Source organism: Centroberyx affinis, unplaced genomic scaffold, assembly GCF_046629955.1.
Source record: "Centroberyx affinis isolate AG114_WGS23_722 - 3 ecotype Tasmania unplaced genomic scaffold, CSIRO-AGI_Caff_v1 ptg003235l_1, whole genome shotgun sequence".
NCBI classification, from domain to species: Eukaryota; Metazoa; Chordata; class Actinopteri; order Beryciformes; family Berycidae; genus Centroberyx; species Centroberyx affinis.
Genome location: NW_027281267.1, coordinates 54,763 through 78,484, shown reverse-complemented (window position 1 = coordinate 78,484; position 23,722 = coordinate 54,763). Strand labels below are relative to the sequence as shown.

At 42.6% G+C, this 23,722-nt stretch overlaps 1 protein-coding gene across 1 annotated transcript in view; it reads right to left on the bottom strand.

The window, feature by feature from the left end:
- Positions 1-8,492: 8,492 nt before the first annotated feature.
- The window catches only part of LOC139660179 (PDZ domain-containing protein 4-like), a 62,842-nt gene continuing 47,612 nt past the window's right edge, over positions 8,493-23,722 (bottom strand). The window contains exons 9-17 of the mRNA XM_071538251.1: positions 21,971-22,464; positions 19,932-20,121; positions 18,343-18,775; positions 16,749-17,193; positions 14,754-14,824; positions 13,466-13,833; positions 11,415-11,555; positions 10,295-10,407; positions 8,493-8,736 (exon numbers count right to left, since the gene is read on the bottom strand). Coding sequence (XP_071394352.1) covers positions 8,493-8,736; positions 10,295-10,407; positions 11,415-11,555; positions 13,466-13,833; positions 14,754-14,824; positions 16,749-17,193; positions 18,343-18,775; positions 19,932-20,121; positions 21,971-22,464 — 2,499 coding nt within the window. The remainder of the gene's footprint in view (positions 8,737-10,294; positions 10,408-11,414; positions 11,556-13,465; positions 13,834-14,753; positions 14,825-16,748; positions 17,194-18,342; positions 18,776-19,931; positions 20,122-21,970; positions 22,465-23,722) is intronic.

Here is a 23,722-nt window from a genome sequence, read left to right as displayed (position 1 = left end):
CAAGTACAGGTGAATAAAGTGGTACATGTGAGAAATCCCAATACTGACGTCATCTGGCTCTGTCATGCTATCCAGGAGCAGCCTACTTCCCTAAAGCCAATGTAAGCTAAGACTCGACCAAGCACGTTACAGTGTGTGTGTGTGTGTGTGTGTGTGTGTGTGTGTGTGTGTGTGATTCAGTAAATCTCTGCCTGCTTATACATTTGAAACATTTGAGTCCCAGCTGTTCCTCAGTAAACCAGCAGCTGTCACTGTTGCCTGCTGATAGTTTGTCAGGCTCCACAGCTGCTCCACTCAGATCTGATGGTTTTTGTTGTTTTATTCTTTTACCTCATCATTCATTTTATCCTCCTTATCCTATTTATGATCCTTGCAGTGATCTGATGCTCTCTTGCCGTCTAAATGCTATAAAATCACTTATGTGGTTATGTGGTTTGTCCTATGTATGGACAGTGTAATTTCCATGATTTATCATCTATATCAGCTATATTTGTAGTCAGGGCTCCTAAACTCTGGAACGCCCTGCCTGAGAATCTCCGGCTAGCAAACTCTGTGTTTTCTTTTAAGTCTCTCCTCAAAACACATTTTTATGTAAAGGCTTTTTTACTATGATTTTTACTTCTTAGTTGTGTTTTACTTTTATTCCTTGTTTCTTAGCTCTATTTTTACTTCATTGATCTTGTTGCTGTAGCCGTTTTTTCATTTTATTTATTTGTGCTTACTTTCTATGTTTTTTTCTAGTGTTTTTATTCCATGCTTTTATTTATTGTAAAGCAGTTTGTAACAATTGTTTTGAAAGGTGTTATATAAATAAAGTTTATTATTATTAAGTTTATTATATATATGTTTTTTTTTCTATCATTACAACATACCATTACTGCTACTACTCCTATTACTACTACTGCTACAAATACTACTACTGCTACTACTACTACCACTGTTAATACTACTACTGCTACTTTTACTGCTACTGCTATTAATACTACTATTAATACTGCTGCTACTATTACTGCTACTACTACTACTAATAATAATAATAATACTAATACTACTACTGCTTCTACTGCTGCTACTACTTCTACTACTTCTATACAACCACTTCAATCAACAATCACCCATAATAAAGCCAAGGAGACACTGCAAGATTAATGATTCCATGATTTTTATTTAAAACCATAACCAACATGCCATAGAACAACAACATGACATTCTGTTTTCTGTTAGCAGACTACTCGTTCATTTATTTTCCTTATCCGCCTCTGTCGCTCTAATATGTTCCTGCTTTGAAGGAAAAAGTCTTGACCTTTTACTTACATTTGTGTCAACTTCTGTAGAACATAAATGATCATCCAAGGTTCACAGGAATATTATATCTGCTGCCAGAGTGGTATGACTCATTTAAAGTAGAGTCACAAAAATGAAGTAATAATTCAGTTGCAGCCGGCACTTTTTTAATTTCAATGTTTATTTGAATAGGGACAGATACATAGACATAGAACATTTAAACGAAAACAGTCTGATGTCACATATCATAACATTTGTAGCCTAAGGTAATTTGCAGTGTTGGTCCCTAGATGGGCTTTTGTAAAAACACTGTTAAAAACAGATATGCAATACAACAGAGACAGAATACACACACAAAAGAACATTATCAACATAAGACAGATAGTACCAAAAAAAAAAAAAAAAAAGAACATAGCCTGAAATAAGAAAAGAACACAAGGAAATAAAGAAAGAAAGAGAGAGACATGTAAATATCACCGTTTAAAAAAAAAAAAAAAAGTGTGTGTGGGTGGGCGTTTGTGTGTGTTTGTGTGTGTGTGTGTGTGTGTGTGTGGGGGGGGTGTATCCACCTTAAAAGCAGAATTCACAATGTCTTGAGGTGGAATTCCTCCTCTCAGCCTCTTGTTGTCTTGTTTACAGTGGAAACACAGTTAAGTGTTAAGAAACACACAGAGGAAACAAAATGAGGAAAACACAAACACAAACACAACACTGAACAGTAAAGGTCCTGTAGCAGAAGATAGTAGATTGTCTGGATCTCTTGCATGTGCACACACACACACACACACACACACACACACACACACACACACACTACAAACAGACATTCAGTGTGTTATATATATGTAGAATAGAGGTATTTTCCTATCAGTCGGTGGAAACCCGCTGTGCTGCTCTGCTCCATTAGCAGTGACGGATGGATGGAGTCTCTCTCTCTCTCTCTCTCTCTCCAGTCTAACATCTAGTCTCTCGCCCTCTGTTGGTGTGCATGCTGTTTTTCATCTGTCTTCTTTCTCGCATTGTCTTTTTTTTCTGTTGTCTGCCCTCTTTTTTCTTTCATTTCAGTCTCGCTCACGCTCTGTCTCACTCACTGTAGATGTATCTTTCTCTCTCTCTTCTTGTTGTCGTTTTTCATCTTTTTGCTTTCTTTCATTCCGTCTTATATATTTTCTCTTCTGGCTTTTGTCCTATCTTTCCTTCGCTTTAGACCATTTCCTCGCTATTCCCTCCTACTCTCTCTATCTCTTCTTCTCGCTCTAAATCTCTCCGTTTTCCTCTTTCTCTCTGTAGATATTAATGTTGCGTAACTCTCTCTCTCACTTCTCTCTCTCTTTCTCACACATACATTTCTGTCTCTCCCTCTTTCCTTTTCTCCTTCTCTCTCTCTTTTCCTCTCTGTTTGTCACTCTCAACCCCTCTGTCCCCTCTTCTCTCTCCATCTCTTTGTGTTTAGTGTTCCTTTGAGGCTTGCCAGCATTGTAAATATTGCTTTTGTTGCTTGTGTGTGTGTGTGTGTGTGTGTGTGTGTGTGTTGAGTTTTTAAAGGAAAACTCCAGCCTAAAACACATTAACACAGACATATTTAATACATAAAAAAACAGCTATTGGTGATGTTACTCTGTATTCCTGGCTGCATTCAGTAGTTTGATGTGTTTTTTTTCTTGGTGGATAACCGGCCAATCGTAGACGAGGTGACGTCACCTCCAGATGTTTCCAGCAGCTCCAGTGGAGTTTGATATGAGAAAATGTTTCAGGGCTTCTTTCTAGAGCCGCCATTTTGCACCGAGAGACGTTCAACAATCATACAGGGGAGAAATCCATCGGAGAAGAGGAGAGAGACCAATTTCTCCACCCACAGGAGCAGGAGAGAGACCAGCATGCACTGCAGCAGAGAGACAGGCTGGGGGTTTGAGTCTCTGTTTCTGACTGGAAGAACTCACTCTTCAGGCCCATTCTCTGGAGGTTGTCGAAAGGCATTCTGGGAAATGTAGGAAGTCACTAACTGCAGTAGAAGCAGACCAGGCAGGTTGAGGGAGAGTTTTCCTTTAAGGTGATTTTAGTCACAGTTTCCTCTGTTTTGTTATGGGATGTCTAACTCTCTCTCTCTCTCTCCCTCTCTCTCTCTCTCCGTCTCTCTCCCTCTCTCTCTCTCTCTCTCTCTCGACCCTCTCTCTCTCTCTGATGGATGGTGGACAGGCTGGATCGCCCCAGGCTGGTTAGTCCGTTCTGGTAGTGAAATCTCTTCGTCTGTCTGCAGTGATTGATTGGTCTTGTCACCGTGGAGACGGAGAATTAACGAGCCGCTCCGGACTGACTGCTGTTTACTGCTGCTGTATCTCTCTCTCTCTCTCTCTCTCTCTCTCTCTCACTCTCTTTCTCTCTCCCTCCCTCTTTCTGGCTTATTCTCTCTTTCTTTCTTCTCTGTTTCATTTTATCTTACTTTCCTCTGTCCTCCAGCTTTCTTTCTTTCTTTCTTTCTGTCTTTCTACCCTTGTAATCCCCATTCTCTATCATTTGATGCTCTCTCTCTCTCTCTCTCCCTCTCTCGGTTTCCATCCATCTCTGTCTCTCTCTCTCCCTTTTCTCTTGATGACTCTTACAAAGGCATCCCTTTCTCTTCATCTCTCCTTCCCTCTCCCTCGCTTTTCATCTACCTCTCTCTCTCTCTTTCTCTCCCTCCATCCATCCACCACCTCGCTCTTTCTCTCCATGTGCCTCCTATCTTCTACTTCTCTCTCTATTTCTTTTTAAAGATGCTATCCATTCTTTCAAGTGTCATTTTAAATCCTTTGTGTTTTGCTAGAATGGATAAATTAGCTTCTCCCTCTTTCTGCTTTCTCCCCTTCCTTTCTTTCTTTCTTTCTTTCTTCCTGTCTTTCTCATCTACCTTTGCCATCATCTCTCCATACCGTTCCAGTGTTCTCTCTCATTCTCATTTCCGCTCTTTCGCTTCTTTGCTTTCCTCGATCCCTCCTTCTCCTCCTCTAAACGTTCCTCCTTCCACCTCCTCTCTTCCTCTCTCTCGCCCTCCTCCTCTTCCTCATTCTCTTCCATCCAATCCCCAAACTCCCTGAGCTTGTTACTCACCAGGCCAAACGTCTCTCTCTCTCCTCATTTCTTTCTATCTCTCTCTCTGTCTCCCTCTCTCTCACCCTTCATTCTTACCCTATTATGCAATTTCTGTCTGTGTCTCTCTTTTCCTTCCTGTACCCATCCATCCTTATCTCTCTCCCCTCTTTCTTTCCCTCTCTCTCCTCTCTCTCCTCTCCCCTCTCTCTTTCTTTCCCTCTCACTCTCTCTCCTCTCTTTCTTTCCCTCTCTCTCTCTTTATCTCTCTCTCATTAGCTCGGTGGAGGAGAGATTTGGATCAGTGCTGTTACGCTTTCTGCTTTCAGAGAAACATCTGGGATCACCTCCATCACCCTCTCTCTCTTTCTCTCTCTCTCCTTCAATGTCTCTCTCTCACTCCAGAACAAGGTGTTGGGTGTCAACGCACAAGCTTTGGGCCAAAGATACTGTTTGTTTGCATTTTGGTTACATGACGCAAAGAAAGACCAGACACTTAAACATCTTATTTTACTTTATTCTATTTAATTTTTTTACCCAGCATTTTTTTTTACACAACCTTGCACTACTCAAAATGATCGGCACAAGTCTTTGTACACTACACCACTTTAGATTCAGGAATTACATCCAATAATCCACAACGTTCAGAACTTATTTCATGCATTTCGTCCTACTCAGTATAAATATCTCACTGTACACTGGTCCAACACACTGATCCTTCCTCTAAAGCTGCAACCATACTGTACACCATCCTGCCTTAAAGGAAAAATCCACCTTAAAACACATTCCTGGGTCCGTTTTGTTGTTCTGGTGTAGAGTTTGATATCAGAAAATGTTCAAGTGATCTAAAACATCAGCGGTAAACGTCAGGTTTTGGTGTCAGTCCCTCAGAATCAAAGAGCGAGGGCTTCTTTCTAGAGCCGCCATTTTGCACCAAGAGACGTTCAACAATCATACAGGGAGAAATCCATCGTAGAAGAGGAGAGAGACCAGTTTCTCCACCCACAGGAGCAGGAGAGAGACCAGAATGCAATGCAGCAGAGAGACAGGCTAGGGGTTTGAGTAAAAGGGGGGCGACTCTTACTTACTCGCGCTTTTGCTCTTACTTCAGGCCTGTTCTCATTGTCGCACTGCATTCTGGGAAACGTAGTAAATCACTAACTGCAGTATAGAAGCAGACCAGGCAGGTTGAGGGAAAGTGCAGTTCACCAAAAAAATGAAATGACAACACTTCATCACTAAATAACTCCTGGAATACACTGAATATCACAGACGATGATGATATATAACAGTGTAGGGGGATTTTTCCTTTAATGCACATAGTGATAGATGCTGACTGTATATTTAGGGTGAAATGTTAAATCTAATGTCTATCGTATGCTGTACACTGTATATGAGCTCCTGCTGTCCCTGCACCATGTGTATCAGTTTGTACTTCAATGTTACTTGTCAATACGTTTCTGCACCAGTGTCACCACGATACATGTCTGTACATTTATTGTCCTTGGAGAATAAAGTCTGATAAATTCTGATTCTGAGACAAGAAGAGAGAGTGTGGAGAGGACATTTACTCCTTTAATTCCGTCTTTCTGTCTTTTCACCCTTTTTTTTTTAGATGAAAACAAGAGAAAGGAGCCGAGAGTCTGAAGAGGGGATTTGGACCAGGAGTTCTTTCTTGTCTCCCTTCTTCTCTCCAAGCTTGTGAACACATTTACATATATATTTTTTAGAGCACTTGAATCCTCATATTCCACGCAGTGAAATTAGAAAGTGTCTTCATACATCCCACATACATGTAGAGAAGATCAAACCTGTGACCATCTGGATTGGGAACAGTCTCTCTAACCACCAGTCCATCGTGGGATTATTATATTTCCATGAGAAGCTGTTTGTTTCCTTTGCCGCTCATAACGCTTCCTCGTGGAATGTAAATTTAAAGCTCCAGTAGTTAACTTTTACAGATTAACATTTATTTAAAATAATAGGAATAAAAATAAATAAAGACGAGCAGGATAATCAGCGGCCCCGTTCCTCTGCTATTCTCACTTCAAAGTGAAATGCGAGGAAACCCATCCGACCAATGAGGAAGAAGTCTGAGGCATAGGGGGCGGGACTTCTGCCTGTCAATCACTCAGTGGGAGGAGTGGGAGGCGTGTCGTTCCTTGCGCTTTGACTTCTGGAGACTCTTTCGTTCTAAACTTACCTACAGCAGCTTTAACTGAACATGAATGTGAGATAATGTTAAATTCACTTCACTTTCTGTCAAGTTTTTTGTTTTTTGTGTGTATGTCAGGCTTGGGGCTGATTTTGGTTCTGAGACCAAAGTTCGGTTCTGGACCCATTCCAGCATCAGTTCCAGTAGGTCCTGCAGTTCAGCAATGGCACTTATTTGGATATGTAGATCATGATATATACAGTATATGGACAGTTGTGCTGCCACTGCACCTGTAATCGTAAATGTTTCTGATAAAGCCAGAGGGAGGCCAGAGGAGTTTTCATTGCGTTTTACATTTTTCCACCACAGCTAGATGAATGTAAGAGAAACACCAGTTAAATTAGAAAAGAGCGGATCATCCATCCTTAAATGGTTTTAAGTTTAGGATTGCCCAATTTTAATTGAGCCTTTTGTCGCCCCAAAACTTCTGCGCATGGTCTGGTGAATCCTCTCCCCATCTGCTCCTCCAGCTTCATCTCCTCCTCCTCTTCCTCCATCCTCTCCTCCATCCTCTATCCTCTCCATCCTCTTCTCTCCATCTGCCTCTCCTGCTCCTACATCCTCCTGCTGGTGTTTCCTCCTCCTCTCTGCTAGAAATGGCATAGAGAGTCCTGTGCATTGTCTCTATCTCTCCTCCATCCTCTCCTCTATCTTCTCCTCTCCATCCTCGCTCCTCCACCCGCTTCTCCTACATCCTCCTGCTCCAGTGTTTCTTCCTCTCTCCTCCTTCCTGACCATTCTCTCTACCTTCTCTCCTCTCCTTCTCGCCTCCTCTCCTCCATCTTCGTCTCTGAGTCTCTCCTCCTTCCAGTCATTCTAGTGAACTCACAAGTGGCTTAGAGAGTGATCTTCTCCCTCTCTCCTCTCCTCCTCTTTCCAGTCATCACCACCTCTCTTCCCCTCAGCACTGACTTAGAAATCAAACCCTCCGCTTTCATCTCCTCCTCCTCCATCCTCTCCTCTATCCTCTCCATCCTCTTCTCTCCATCTGCTTCATCCTCCCGCTGAAGTGTTTCCTCCTCCTCTCTGCTCCTCACAAGGTAGAGAGATAGAAATGGCATAGAGAGTCCTGTGCGTTGTCTCTATCTCTCCTCCATCCTCTCCTCTATCTTCTCCTCTCCATCCTCGCTCCTCCACCTGCTTCTCCTACATCCTCCTGCTCCAGTGTTTCTTCCTCTCTCCTCCTTCCTAACCATTCTCTCTATATTCCCTCTCCTCCCCTTCTCGCCTCCTCTCCTCCATCTTCATCTCTGAGTCTCTCCTCCTTCCAGTCATTCTAGTGAACTCACAAGTGGCTTAGAGAGTGATTTTCTTCCTCTCCTCCTCCTCCTCTTTCCTCTCATCCCCTCAGCGCTGACTTAGAAATCGAACCCTCCGCTTTCATCTCCTCCTCCTCCTCTTCCTCATGTCACCATCCTGTCTTCTCTTATCTTTATCTTTTCATATCCACCTCTTGTCTCCCCTCTCTCGTTCACATCTTCCTCATGTAAATCTCTCCCTCCTTCGCCTACGTTCTCCTCCTTCCCTCCCCTTTTTTCATCTCCCTTTCTTCCCCTCCTCTCTTTCCTCAGATCACACCATCAGAGGTTCATCAATCTTTTTTCTGTAGCCACAATCTCTCAGTTCCAAGTTTATATTTTGTCTGTCTGGGTCTCCTTCTTTCTCTCCTTCACCTACACTCCTCTCCTCCCCCTTTTCTCCTCTCCCTCCTGTCATTCATCTTTCTCCTCCTCCATCCTCTCCTCCTCTTTTCTCAGATCACAGCATCAGTGGGTTGTCAATCTTTTTTTCCGAACCGCAAACTTGACGCTGCAATCTCTCACTTCCAAGTTCCTATTTTTCCTGTCCATGTCTTCTCTCCTTCACCTCCTCTCCTCCTCCTCCTCCTTCTCCTCCTCCTCCTCCTCCTCCCTTCTCGCTCCTCACATCACACCGTGGTCACAGAAAGCAGAGGGTTGTATATCTTCTTTCCGTCCGGCGACCTGGAGCCGTGGGCCAGCAGCTCCTGGATGGTGATCCAGTTGTCGAGGATGCGGCGGTTCCTCCTCTTCATGCTCTTCTTCTGGCTCAGCAGCAGGATGTTGTTGCTGGGACCGTCCTGCTGCAGGTGAGGCTGAGCGCTCTGGGACGACCGGGGGTCCTCGGCGCCCCCCGCTGACGACGAGGCGTCCCTGGGGAAAACGGGAAACAACACGGACTTAGGCAGGAAGGGGCAAGATGTGGAATAAAGACGTAAATATATGATGTAAATATCAGATCAAGAGTAGAATCAGGAAGGACAGGGGGAAAAGAAAATTCAAGAAAAACATATGGGGTCACTCACAATGTGCATCTGAAAGTGGGAGTATTTGTTGTGTTCTTTTATCTTTCTATTTCACTTGATTTGAACTGAACTAGTTTACTTTTTAAGTCTTTTATCTTTTGTATCTCTTGTCTGTACTTTTGCACTTTTTAATTGTAAATCTGCATATTTATTACTCTGTAAAGCACTTTGAATTACCCCAGTGTATGAAATGTGCTATACAAATAAAGCTGCCTTGCCTTGCCTAAAGTTCTTTCTCTACCAACCCTTTACTTTATTTTATTTATTTTATTTTACCAAGACGTCCCATTGAGATTCAAAATCTCTTTTCCAAGGGAGACCGGGCCAAGAAATGATAGCAGGGATTACACAATAAAACAGACAAAACAGTACAAAAAAACCCCAAACTAAAATATGTACAATAAAAAAAGACTAGATCAGAAACAGGAGCGCACATCTTGCATAAGACTGATTTAGAGGAATAAAATGGTCAAACTGGAGCTTTGACTGGAGATTGTTTCAGGACCAGGGAGCAAAATAATCAAATGTCTTTTTCACCCAAAACACAGTTCTGATTCTGGGAACTTAAAGAAGAATGCAGGACTGTGATCTTAGACTCTTGCAGTGTGGCCAAATAAGAAAGCAGTTTACAGATAATGGCTTTGTAGATAAAAATGTACCAGTTTATCAATCTTCTGGTGGCTAATGAGTTCCACTGTAATTCCTGATACATCCTGATTTTTTCCCCTTGCTATGTTAATTATTTATACAATTGGCAAAGGTATAAATAAGTTTTGCCATTTATTACAGAAATTTTCATTTTGGCTTTTTTTATGTCATTGCCCATTCACCCATTCATGTAGATCATATCCCATTCCTTTACATGGCTATATTTCTAATTTAGGACAAACTGCTTTCACTGAATGGTCATGTGATGCTCGGTCACATGACCTGATCTTCAAACCAGGAAGTGCCAATTAAGTGTTTGGTTTTCAGTTCATACACCGTTTGTTTCAGTCTCGGCTAGCGATCAAAGTTTCTGTCTGAGAGGAACAAGGAAGAGTTGGGATTTCCATAAATTAAGTGGATATGATTGTTTGCTCTGATGGATTATGGTTGTGGATTAAGGTGGCTGCCTGTCTCTGGGGTGTTGATGGATTCTCAGATGGGATTTTATCAGCAGTGGAAGGTAAGAGGATTTTGTTTCATTAACTGTTAACACTAATGATGTTGTGGTAAAATACAAACAAAGAGCTCCACAAGGCAACATCCATTTAAACTAGACAAAACCAAACTAGACTACACCAACCTAATATAAACTACACTAGATTAAACTAGACTAAACTAGACTAGACTAAAGTAAACTAAACTAAACTAAACTAAACTAAACTAGACTAGACTAGACTAAACCAGACCAAAGCAGGTACCTGTCTCCTCTGAGGTAGTCCAGTCGGCTCTGCATCATGAACTCTCTTCTTCGTCGGTATTCTCTGGCTCTCAGCAGCTGCTGCTTCCTCTCCTCTTTGCTCCAGTATCGGCCCTGTGGGAGCACAGACAGCAGAGGAATAACTTCACCTGGAATATTGCCCAAGCCTAGCATACACCACTCTAGTATATTTTGTTTAGGAGGATGAGTGACACAGGTTTCCCTTGAATGAAAACTGGCAACAGCTGTAGCCGCCATGTTAGACCCGCAAACGTAACAACAGCCCACAAACGTAATAAACCACAAACGTAATACAAATCTGCAGCTTTTAATGTAATAATCCCACTAACGTAATAACTTTCCCACTAACATAACAGCAGTTGCCTACCGCAAACGTAATACGTCATTTCCCTGCAAACGTAATAACTATTACGTTTGCAGGGATTTGTTACGTTTGCGGGAAGGTGAAAATCTTCAGCTTTCAAAATTGTAATAACTTCTCACAAATGTAATAAATCACTAATATAATCAAACTCTGCAGCTTATAGAAGTTGCTAACTCTAAATGTCTTCAACAGCCAATGACATTTTCTTCCCACATATTCTTGTCCTTTCGGTTCTTGCCTGTTTAGACTGATCTAGTGTTGTGTATACAAATGAGCAATAAATCCCAATCATATTTATTCCAGATTCCTTCAAGGTTTTATTACGAAGCGTTTATCACGTTTGTGGGCTGTTGTTACGTTTGCGGGTCTGACACGCCATCAGTCAGTATTTTTCTGCTGCTGAGCCATGCGGCCTTAAGGCAAATTTCTGGTTTCTGCGGTGTGCCCGGTGTTCGCGGTGTGGAGGGTCCGCACCGAGCTCCTCTCAAAAAATGAAACTCTGCGGAGGCCTCAACGCCACAGTCAGTTCAGAGGCTATGATTGGTTCATGGTTGCTATGTTAGTCGGTTACCAGGGAAGTAAGTCTAATCGAGCCAAGTGACAGCTGACAACCGGCAAAAATGGACAATAGGAGGAGATTCTGCGCTCTCCACCGCATTTACCATGAAATGCTGTGGCTCTGTGGAGAGAACAGTCTTGCCGTGAACACCGGGCACGCCGCAGAAACCATAAATACCTGTTTCATCTCGCTGGCAGCGTCGTCGTCGGTCGTCATGCCGCTGCGCTCCTCTCTGATCTTCATGGCTCTGGCCTTCAGCAGCCGATCTCTGACCGGACGCTTCGCCACGTAACGAGTCCCGTCGCTACGGATCTTCACCTGGTGGGTCAAAATGAATGAGCAAAGGTTCAAGAGTCTTCTGTGGATTCTTTATTCAGGCATGTCTGGAGAGAAAACCTTAAGCACACACACATATTCTCTGACCAAAAGGTAGAAATATCAGTTTCTTATACACTTCAGTATGTATACCGTATTTCCTCTAATAGTGGCCGGTAGTCAATTAAAAGCCGGGTCTCCGATAATGTCCGGGGCCGTGGTCGACACGAACAAATAAAGGCCGGCTCCAAATACAGGCCGGGGAAAAAACAAAGGAAACAAGCGTGAATTCGCCATAGCTGCGACCACGTACTGTGCGTCTATAGGCCGCCAAAGGGTGGGGAAATTTTTGTGGACCGACCGACCAACCAACCGACCGACCGACAGAGCGAGCTATAGAGCTGCTGGTTGGAGCTAAAAACAACGGTGGACACCGGTAAACTCCTGGCGGAAGTCTCTGGAGCGTGCCGCCGTCGATTACCATAATTATCATAATGCATTGCAGTAACAAAAAAACGGATACCTAACGAACCCCAACAGAAGCAGATCAGAAAACAAGGAGGCTTTGTACTAAAATATGAGCAAATATACTTATCAAACAGAGGGAATTAGAAATAAAGGCCTGTCTCTAATATAAGCCTGCTTCCAATAAAGGCCTGGTCCCCTTTGCAGTTGAGGTAAATAAAGGCCCGGGCCAATATTAGAGGAAATACGGTAGTTGCTTTGTTCATCCTTTTCTAAGAAATCAATATATAGCTAATGTAATATGCACGCTTCAAACTAGTCAAAACCAGTTCTACAATACACACTAACATAAAGTTTATTCTCACATGATTGTCTCTAACAGTGAACACGAGTCTGACTAAACTTCTAATATCATGTGGAAGTCATACATGCACTCATGACAGCTGCATGACTGCTTCATGTGATCAGGACATGATCACATGAAGATCCTTTACTGAATACTCCACTATGATATTCAGGGCAAAGGACACAGTGTTCTATTTTATTTCCTCTCTCTAACTCTTATTCATTTAAAAAGTAATCACATTACTTTACTAATTCCTCAACAGCAGCAGTAATTATTTCCATTTCTCATTCCTTTACTTTCTGTTTCGTTGGCAGTAGAGGTTCCTTGTTTTTTCCCTGAGTTTCAATTCAATATTAGGGCTTCTAGGGCTTCAATTGAATATTATTGTTTATCGTCTTTCAGTGGAGTCATATGGTGATGATATGGTGATTTTTGGGATATCATGACACACAATTCTGCTGTCTGAACTGATAAGAAACAAATTTTATTTAAAAACTTTTGTTTGACATCACATCTCACATTACCATTCGGTTCAATGAGATGAACTCACTCATTATTTAACATCATTTTGCATACGTGAAAAAAAAAATCCTTCTGATTATCGTGATATTGATTTCAACTAGCCTGATATCAGACATATTTGTCAACTCGTTCCACTCCATTTCCATCTTCAGTCTCACATTGCCTCCACTCTAACCGATTTCTGTGGGGGAGGGGGATTCGATTTTCCCTAACCGATCACTAGAGACCGACGTATCCGCCTGAATCTAACGTCATTTTAAGTCCACACTGATGCGTAGCCATGACAACACCGAGACGTTTCAGAAAGTATAGAGCATCTTTGACAACACAGAGCGAAGTAAAAACAAAGTATTTTGGATTTCAAATTAATTGGTACTTTTAATGGATTCAGAACAGCCTGGATAGCAGCGTCTATGCCAGACCAGAATCAGTCAACTGGTGGAGTGGGCGGAGTCAAAGGTCTGGACCCAGGCAAGATTTCAACCATATCGCCCAGCCCTATTTGTAGCTGAACCAACACTTCCCTACAAGGATCACTACAGTCTCCCATTATTACTAGTGGTATCATCTTATCGTTTACCTTCCACTCCATGCGTTGGGGTGAAGCAGATGGCGATGAGTGCGTCAGCCCCAGCGGTAAGGCCAGTCCTAACCGCGAGGCGCTCACATGGTGGCGGTGATGGTCCTCCAAACCACAGGGGGCGCTGTTCACGCTCCTGGGACTGGCCGGGCCGCTGCTGCCCGTCCCGATCCCCCTCTCCTCGCCCTCCGCCCGCTCCCTGTCCCTCCCTCTCTCCCGGACTCGGTCCAGCGGGTCGACCAGGCCCTCGGAGGGGAGCGTCATGCAGCTCTGGTAGCGCTCTAACGGTTTGGAGTGGCCGTGGTGCCGCCTGGTGAAATACGGGCTGGACTCTGCACTTCCACCTGCGGGCCTGTCGGCGGCTCCACCTGCAAAGATAAAAGATGATAGTAAGTAGTGATGGATGATCTGCTTATCTCACAGTATGATTCAATATGCGATATATGATCTTCAGGATTCAATACAACCACGATACGATGTAATAAATAAAAGCTTAGTGGCAACAAAGTCTGACTGTGCAGAATTATGTTTATTTTTGAGACACAAATCTTTCTAGCGATGCCATTGGCTACTAGAATGTAAACAACAATTTAAAAAATGTCATTACAAAGTGACAATAATATAATTTGGATGGAGAGCTTGTGAAAATGTGATGGTCAAGAGTCTCATTTGTGATTACTACAGCAGAATAACATGGAGCTGATATCACCATTCATTTTTCTGCCCCAAGATACGTATTGTCACGTTTTTGTATTGCGATATATTGAATTTTGATATATTGTCCCATCCCTAATAATAACAAGAGTAGTCATTACTGAAAAATTTACAAACTAAGACAAAATATGCCAGCATGGAACCGTAATAGCAGAGGAACCGATACAAGGAACGGTTAATTCTGCACTCCAGAGCGCTAGCAGCCATATCGCCAGGCTAATGTCTGATTAGCTAGCTGACTGCTAGGTGTAGCGCCAGCAGCGTTGCAGCAATAAGCAGGACATACAGGAACTTTTGTATATGCTTGGCTACTTATGAGCAACGTTAACCAAAAGTTCAGCTGCAGTCAACATTTCCACACCGATGAGAAACGAGGCGACCGTGATCAAAATCAGCCAGTGTTTCTCTAGTTGTAGAAAAGGATCCGACTTCCAGAGACTCGTTTCTGGGCGTTGTTGTTGGTGGTGTGTCTGCAGAGTAAAACTAGTAACATGTATAAATGAAAACTTACTGCACAAAGGAAAAGTTAGCATTAGAAGTGATAACTTTGAAAGATGATGCTGGTGTTGCATACCTGGTCTGGAGCCCCGCCCTCCATCAGCCACGCCCCTTCTTGAAGTTGACCCCGAGTCTCTGGTCAGAGATCTGATGATGGCAATAAGGATACTATGTTATCCAGTATTATTTAAATGGAATTTGGTCATTCTGTGTCAAATCAACCAAATTTCAGGAACTTCGCCGGCTCGAACTTTTGATTTTGATAATTTTTCTCCTGGTGGAAGATATACATAAATGATGAAGAAAGCCCAAATATTAAAGCTCACTGATCATTATTTACTGAGTTTACCCCAATTTTGTAGAGTGAGGGTCAAAACGATAATTTTCGCCTGTGATTTGGCGCAAGTTTAGGGGTCTAAAAGCGACACTGAGAAAGGTAGCAGCTCCACTATTTTTCTTTTACAGAGAGACGTGCATATTCACAGGTCATTATCTCAGAGAATAAACTCAGGTCCTTGCAAATGCATAGACACCAAGATATTTTTATTTTTATTTTTAAACCAGGGAGTAAAAGGATATTGAGGTATCTTTGATAGATTCGGAGTGATTAACATTTAAACTCTTAAAAAAACACGTGATGTTTTCTGTTTTTTTTTCATTTTTCAGCTACTGCCATAGGCACACATCACAAAATCAAGTGCTGAAACTGCCAGAATCTTGTAGTCTACCGACAAGTCTCTCTGTAAAAGAAAAATAGTGGAGCTGCTACCTTTAATGATCAGTGAACTTTAATATTTGGGCTTTCTTCATCATTTATGTATATCTTCCACCAGGAGACAAATGATCAAAATCAAAAGTTTGAGCCGCCAAGCTCTGGATGAGTTGACACGGAATGACCCAATTATATTTAGAAACATGCCTGCAATTATATAACATATAGTATGCATAGCTTAGAAATATAAAACAACATTTATTAGAATAATACAGTGTATTTGTAATGTTTTATAAGTAACATTAGTTGTTAGAGGCTAAACACGATATGTCATTTTCAAAATATCCTTGGATGCAGCTTGGGAAAACTTACATGTTTCAATATATTAGTTTGATATAAACTATTCAGCGTGGCACCACTTTAGACTCTTTGGACACTTTTTTAATAGTTTTATAATGTTTATCTTCATAGTTTTTATAGTTTTATATTTATTTATATTCCCTTATATCTTTTCTGCACTATTTTTATTACCTCATTACCTCTCCTGTACTTTGTTCTGCTGTTGTGCTGTACATTGCTGCTGTGACACCCAGATTTCCCCTAGAGGATCAATAAAGTGCAATCTCTCTCTCTATCTCTTATAAGGCAATATCACTACAGGTCACTTAGTTCAGAAGTTAGTTTTCAGAGTGTAATCAGTCACAGTGTTGGTGACTACAGGTGAGTACAGGACATTTGTGCTGCAACATTACGCATTTCCAATAAAAGTGGTATAGGAAAGGTGATTACAGGAAAAAAACACTATACTACCTGATAGTGACAATTCAACATTTAGGTAATTTAGGTAATAAATTTTGTCACAACATGTGATGCTATTACCACATTTTGTCAAAAAATAAAACAAAATCTGTCATCCCACACTCCATTCACAGATGTTCTGAAAATGATGCGGTAACACTTTACAATAAGGGTCACTAAGTTAAGGGTTAGTTAATGCTTAATAAGGGTTAGTTAATGTTTAATTATCAGTTAACTAATGTGTAATTTACTAATGGTGTTCATGTTAACTAAGGTATTAATTTATACATGACTTTATAGTTTATAAAGATGACTATTAAATAATGATAAATGAATACCTTAGTTAACATGAACACCATTAGTAAATGATTACCAGACACATTAGTTAACTGTTAGTTAAGGGTTAGTTAATGCTTATCAAGCATAAACTAACCCTTAACTTAGTGACCATTAAAAGTGTTACCAATGACGCACAATTTTTAAATCCTCTCACGATGCTACAACAAGAAAAGCAGTAGAAACAACTAAAACCAGAAAAATGAAAAAAACAATAAAGGAGACCTGAACTTGGAGGGCGTAGAGGGGGTGGAGCTTGAGCCGTTTGCCGCGTTGCCATTGGCCGTCTGGTACTTCCTGTAACTGTTGGGGGAGAAGGAGCAGTTGAGGTTGGAGTGGCGCCTCTCTCGGTCCCGGTCCCGCCCCTGACGCCGCGGGGTGAGGGGCGAGTTCAGAGGTGGGAGGCGGCCGAGGGGGAGCAGAGGGGGAGGCGACAAGATGGCTCCTCCTCCTCCTCCTCCTCCTCCTCCCTCCTCTTCCTCTTCCTGGAGAGGCGGGATCTGTTCGGTGCTGACCAGCGGCGTGCTCCGGCAGCTCTCCCCCCCGGTGTTGTAGGCGCTGGTGCTGTCCTTGTCGTCCGACCGCTCCCTCTCCGGAACCTCGTTGATGGCCGACAGCTCGTGGCGATGAGGGTCGTCCTCTTCGTCGCCGTCGTGATTATTATCCAGACCTGGGAGTGAAGAATTTTTGCATTTTTTTTTATACTTTTTTCATTATTTTGTCATGGTTAAAATGCTTCCACTTATTAAAGAAGATTACTTCACAGAACCTTATATAACATTTAATTTGAAGAGAGGGCAGAGGTCCTTATGTGCTCAGATTATGTGTTTATGTGTTTTTTGTGATCTCGGTGTTGTTGAGGATGAATTTCAGTTTGTGTTTCACTGCCCCATGTACAGTGATTTGAGGAATCATCTATTTGAAAAGATTCAGTTGAAGAACCCTGATTTGTTTTGCTTGTCTGAAGGTGATATGCTGAGTTGACTCTTTAATGAGGAGATTTTTGTCTTAGCAAGATTTATAGAAAATGCATGGCAACTAAGACAGAGAACACTGTATCCAACATAATAGGACATTTCTGTCATGGAAATTGTATGTTTTTTCCTTTTGAATTTGTGGAACTGTATATTATGATTTGTCATGTGGCCATCCTGGCTGTTGCTGTCTAGTGTCTTGTAAGCCTCATATGGGCTGGGCACCATAAATGTTGCAGGACACTCAAATAAACACATCAATCAATAAATCAATCAATCAATCAATATAAAGAAGATTCAAGTTGCACAGTCTTCTCTTTTCTTCTAGTTCCGTACTTTATTTATCCCACCAAACGTTTTCGGCTACATGGCCTTCGTCAAATAAGTTGTTTCTTTTGTTGTCACCCCCTCCAAATATCGGACCCCACGCTATATTAACTACAGTACAAACCATCCACATTCCCTGATTAGTTTTCTTCGTAATTAGTCGTCTCACACGAAGAAAAGTTGACTTTCTCTGAGTGGATTTATTTCTTCTACTTTGAAGAGAAATGGTTACAAAGTTGATTTTCTTTGTGTGGAACTCGGCTCCCTATTTTGCTTTTTTCATCAAGATGCTAAAAACATTGGACATTAACGCTGTTTTGTTTCAGATTACTGACTTATTGCGATTTTTGAAGGTATGAGAGGCTGCATGCATCTATGTTGGAGGTGTAACGGAAAAATATCACGAGTAGTAAAATGAATTGCTGTTCCGAGGCAGAAATAAGTAGAAATGGGTAATGAATTCCTTTTTAAAGTAACGAGCCAAACACAGGCCCCGGCTCTGTTGTTGTCATGGTTACCTGCTTCAGGAAGGCCCGGTCGCCCCGCCCCGCCCGCCACCGTCTCCTCCTCCATCATCCAGGCTTTCAGACATCTCTCCCTGAGCTGCTGCATCTTCTGGGCTCGGAGAATGTTCCGGCACTTGAACTCCAGGTGGCGCAGCTCCTCCTCGATCAGGGCCATCTCGTGCTCGCTCAACGTCTCGTTGCAGGACATATCCACCACCGAAGAAGAAGAAGCCTCCTCCTCTACTTCCTCCTCCTCCCGGTCTCTCTCTTCCGTACTGATAAGTTCGTGCTCGTTTTTAGCCGCTTCTCTCTGTCGCTTCTCGTTCTGTCTCTCGTACTGGCACTTGATCTCCAGCAGCTCCCGGTAACGCTGGCACTCTTCCTCCGTCAGGCCCGGCATCATCATCATCATCGTCAGGTGGGGCTGGTGGTGGTGGTGGAAGTGCTGCAGGAGCAGGAAACAAGGGACTTGAAGAATAGGCAGAAACAGCATACAAAAAGAGAATTTCAGTGGCACCTGCCGTCTCCACACAATCCTGGAAGATTTGACTCATTTGCATACCCTACATCACTGGTTCCCAACCTTTTTGGCTCGTGACCCCTTAAAATGAAGCGGTGCCTACTCGCGACCCGCCATCATGGGCTGCATGTGGTGGTGAACAGTTCAACCAAAGAATTTTCCCTTTTCAGGTCATTTCGTTTGATTAGCAGAGGAGGCCTAGATGCTTTAAACTATAAAAATTAGAGAAGTATAAGAAAAAAAACAACACGATAATGAATTTGCATAGTAAAAATATGTTTTTTTTCATATGCCATAAATCAATAGTTCCCAACCCAGGGGTCCCGACCCCTACTAGGGGGCGCCAAACCTCCACGGGGGGGCGCGAAGCCCTCTTGATTTTAAGGGTGTAAGAATTTTTATATATATAAAATATACATGTCTCAGCATTTAATTCATTTCTGTGAAGAAGACAACTAAATTTAAGGGTTATTTTAGAAGTTTATTGATTTAGAAAAAAAAAAATAAAGATATAAACTTTTTTAAAAATCTCGCGAAGATAAGGGCGTGTGTAGACGTGAACACCAGCAGTATTCACAGAGCTAAGCTAGCAGAGCAAGCCGGCTAAATACATTGTATTACATTGCAATATCCACAGGAAATAATCTGTTCAGAATTTTATACAAATTGCTAATTTTACACAAACTTCCTGCAAGTATTAAATTCACTATTTAGGTTCATTCTACAGTTAATTGTTCTGTGCTGTTATGGTTTTTATGCAAGGAATATAATGAAATATACATAAAGATATTTCAAAAGAAGTAGGCTACTTTTTCCCCTTTTTTGTAATTGTATGTGGGTGGGGGGCGGTGGGGGTCGTCAGTGTATACAATGGTAAAATAGGGGTCCCTTAAGAAAAAGGTTGGGAACCACTGCCATAAATCATCTTGTGACCCACTAAAATTATCTTGTGACCCCCTGGGGGGTTCTGACTCCCAGATTGAGAACCACTGCCCTACATCATGGGAAGGGAAGGAAGGGTGAGATGCAATCGGCTTTCTATCTATCTATGTCAATAGTAAGAAGACTCTTTTTAACTTGCCTTGTGGTGGTGGTGGGGGCTGTACCCCGCCCCTGCTCCCGCCCCCCAGTCCAGGCCGGGGAGGGAGTCGGAGCTGAGCTGGAGGTCCCGCAGGTGGAGGAGTGGAGGGGTGGTGTCTCCTCGGCCGTGCCCGGGGCTGGGGCTCGGTCTGGGGCTGGGGCCGAGGCCGGGGCTGGGTCTGGGGCTCGGCCTGGGACCGGGAAAACAAGGAGGGGTCACAACAGAGAAGCAACATCGTGATGCTCGGAGAGGAAGTGGCAAGACACTAGGAGCACAAACCAAGGGGTCAAAACATCGAATACTATGAACACAGAGACAACTGAGAAATGCAATGAGCTGTTGTTGCCAAGAGCTGTGGACCTCCAACATGGCTGCCAGAGGACCAGTTAAATCACCTGGCAGCCATACTAAATCTTGCAACCCCCCCAAAATTAGAGTATAGAGCCGGATGAAACAGATGGGAAAATGAGCTGGGTGATCGTGCAACATCAAGCACACAAACCAAGTCAAACTGTAAGGATGCTTCTGTGTGTTCATGTTCTTGAGAAGTTTGTTCTCTCCAAGACAATTTGGGTAGAGAAACTTCTTGGATTTGACGTTCACCTTTAGTAATCGGTATCAGTGTTGAAATGATTCTGGTACAACATGATCTCATAAAAAGTCGTGAAATGAGCACGAACTCTGAAACGCAGATATGTTTTCATCTAGACTTAAAACTAAAGGTGACCATGTTTTTTCCATCAGGGTTTTCCCCTCGGCTCTGAACGACCTGCCTGAGGAGAGAAGGCTGCAGGATCAGTGACTTCTTTTAAATCACTTCTTAAAACCCATTTTTATAGACCTGCTTTTATGTGATGTCGTCCATTTATCATCTTTTTCTCTTTTATCAGCTTTTTATTGTCTCTTTATTGGCTTTTTATCATCCTTTTATCGTCTCTCTATTGTCTTTTTACGTCTTTTATCTTAACTCTATCTTAATTTTATCTTACTTTTATTCTATTATTTTATTTATTTTGGTTTTCATCCTACGATTATACCACTATTTACTTGAATGTTTGCTCTTTTCCACCTCTGTCCTCCTATGAATTGAATCCCTGTTTATTATTGTTTTATTGCCTTTTAAATTCATAATTTGAGTATTTTGCTTTTATTTTGTCTGTCAAAGCACTTTGTAAACTCTGTTTTTAAAGGTGCTATATAAATAAAGTTATTATTATTATTATTATATGTGCTGTGGACACAAATTATGTGAAAATTATCTTCCTCCATGATGAATTGGATTCTGTGATAAAAACACAAATTGGACCCAACATTTTCAGCTGAAGCTTGGCTAACAGTTAAGTTTAGGCAACTAAAACAACTTGGTTAAGGTCAGTGAAAGGCTTTGGTCGGTTAAATAAGAAAAACTTTTGCTAAAAATTTAAATTTGGCACAATAGAAATTTCCTTCATACTAGGGCTGGGCAATATATCGATATTATATCGATATCGTGATATGAGACTAGATATCGTCTTAGATTTTGGATATCGTAATATCGTGATATGGCATAAGTGTCTTTTCCTGGTTTTAAAGGCTGCATTACAGTAAAGTGATGTCATTTTCTGAACTTACCAGACTGTTCTAGCTGTTCTATTATTTGCCTTTACCCACTTAGTCATTATATCCACATTACTGATGATTATTTATCAAAAATCTCATTGTGTAAATATTTTGTGAAAGCACCAATAGTCATCCCTACAATATTGTCGCAATATCGATATCGAGGTATTTGGTCAAAAATATTGTGATATTTGATTTTGTCCATATCGCCCAGCCCTACTCTGTACAAGTTGGGAATTGAACTCCGGTCTCCGACATTGAAGTGAAACTCATGGTCCTTCCAGCAGCCGACCACAACACCCTGACTGTCACTGAGACTCTGCTGCCTGTTTACAGTCCTGTCTGCTTCATGGAACCGTTTCGTGCCGCCGACACATAATTTGGTTTTTAACAAGTCGAGTTCATCGTGTGAGATCCGGTTGCCGTGGCGACGGCTCTACCTGGGGCTGGGTCCCGGCCTGAACTTCCTCATGCTGCCCGGCGTGTTGGTGGTGTTGGTGTTGCAGGCGCTGGTCTGGTCTCCCAGCAGGTCGTGTTCGGACGACTCCTCGTAGCGGGTGCTGTCGTCGGTCCGCCCCACGCCGCTGTCCAGCTCCTGGCTGTTGGTGAGGAGGGGGGCGAGGCTGAGGAGGGGGGGCAGCGGGACGGGCGGCTCCCCGTCCTCCTGCTCTCCCCTCTCCCCCTCCTCCCCCTCTTCGTCCTCTTCCTCCTCCTCGTCTACCTCGCCCCCCGCGCCCGCCCCCTCTCCCCCCGGGCAGGACAGGCCTCCTCCTCCTCCTCCTCCCCCTCCTCCTCCTCCCCCCCTGCGGAGACGGTAGTAGCCGGAGAGGTGAGAGGAGGTGAGGGAGCAGGAGGAGGCGCGACGGTTTGGGTGGTAGCCTCCTCCCTCCAGAGTGAGCTCCATCTCCTCCTCGGGATCAACAGGGTTTTCATTCTAGAGAGACAGAGAGAGAGATAGAGAGAGAGAGAGAGAGAGAGACAGAGAGACAGATAGAGTAAGAGAGAGAGAGAGAAAGATAGAGACGGAGAGACAGAGAGAAAGATAGAGTAAGAGAGAGAGAGAGAGAGAGAGAGAGAGAGAAAGGGAGAGAGAGAGAAAGATAGAGTAAGAGAGAGAGAATTAGAGAGAGAGAGACGGAGGGAGAGAGACAGATGGAGAGAGAGAGACAGAGGGAGAGAGAGAGACAGAGAGAGGGAGAGAGACAGAGGGAGAGAGAGAGAGAAACAGATGAGGGAACAGAGAAGTCAAGCACACAAGAAAGACAGAATACTCCTCAAGTATTTTGTTTGTATTTCAGGACTTTCGGATCTAATGGGATTTTTAGATCCTGTTTGCTAATAATTCACATTTGTTACGTGTTACTTAATTTAAAAATATATATTTTGCTGATAACCATTGTGGAGAAGTTGCGTTATCCTCGCTTCGGAAATCCCTTATTTGTGAAGTAAATTACTGTTTGTCCAAAGACAATGCAAGAAAGACAACAAGTAAACATGTCGTATTGTATCCCGGTTATTTTTCTGTATTGCTTTGATATGATCGTTATGTCGTAATGAGCGTTATAATGCTGTAGGTGTGGACAGTCGTGCCAATAAAGGATCTTTGAAGTGAACTGAATTGATCTGAATCCAGTAGAGAAACACAAAGAGACACAAAGAGAAAAGATTTCAAATGGAAAGCAGCTTCTTGTTTCTAACTTCATACTTCACTGTTTCCTCTGTGTGTGTGTGTGTGTGTGTGTGCTTGTGTGTGTGTGTGTGTGTGTGTGTGTGTGTGTGTTGTACATACATGTTTATGTGTTTGTACACCTATGAGTGCATTTTCTTGTGTGTGTGCGTTTGTATGTGTTTGTGTGCGGTACGTGCTTGTTCACACACCCAAACGTGTGTGGTTGTGTGTGGTGTGTGTGTGTGTGTGTGTGTGTGTGTGTACATGTGTCTCTTGCATGTGTGCATGTGTGTGAGTGCATGCACAGGCCCACACCCAAAAATAAATCTGTGTGTGTGTGTGTGTGTGTGTGTGTGTAATGACCTTGAGCAAAGAAACTAGGACACAGGGGATAAATATCTCCTCCTCCATTTCCTCTCTCCATCATCCCTTCATCCCCTCATCATTTCATCCATCTCTTTCACACCCACCTCTCTCTCTCTCTCTCTCTCTCTCTCACACACACACACATATTCCCCATATT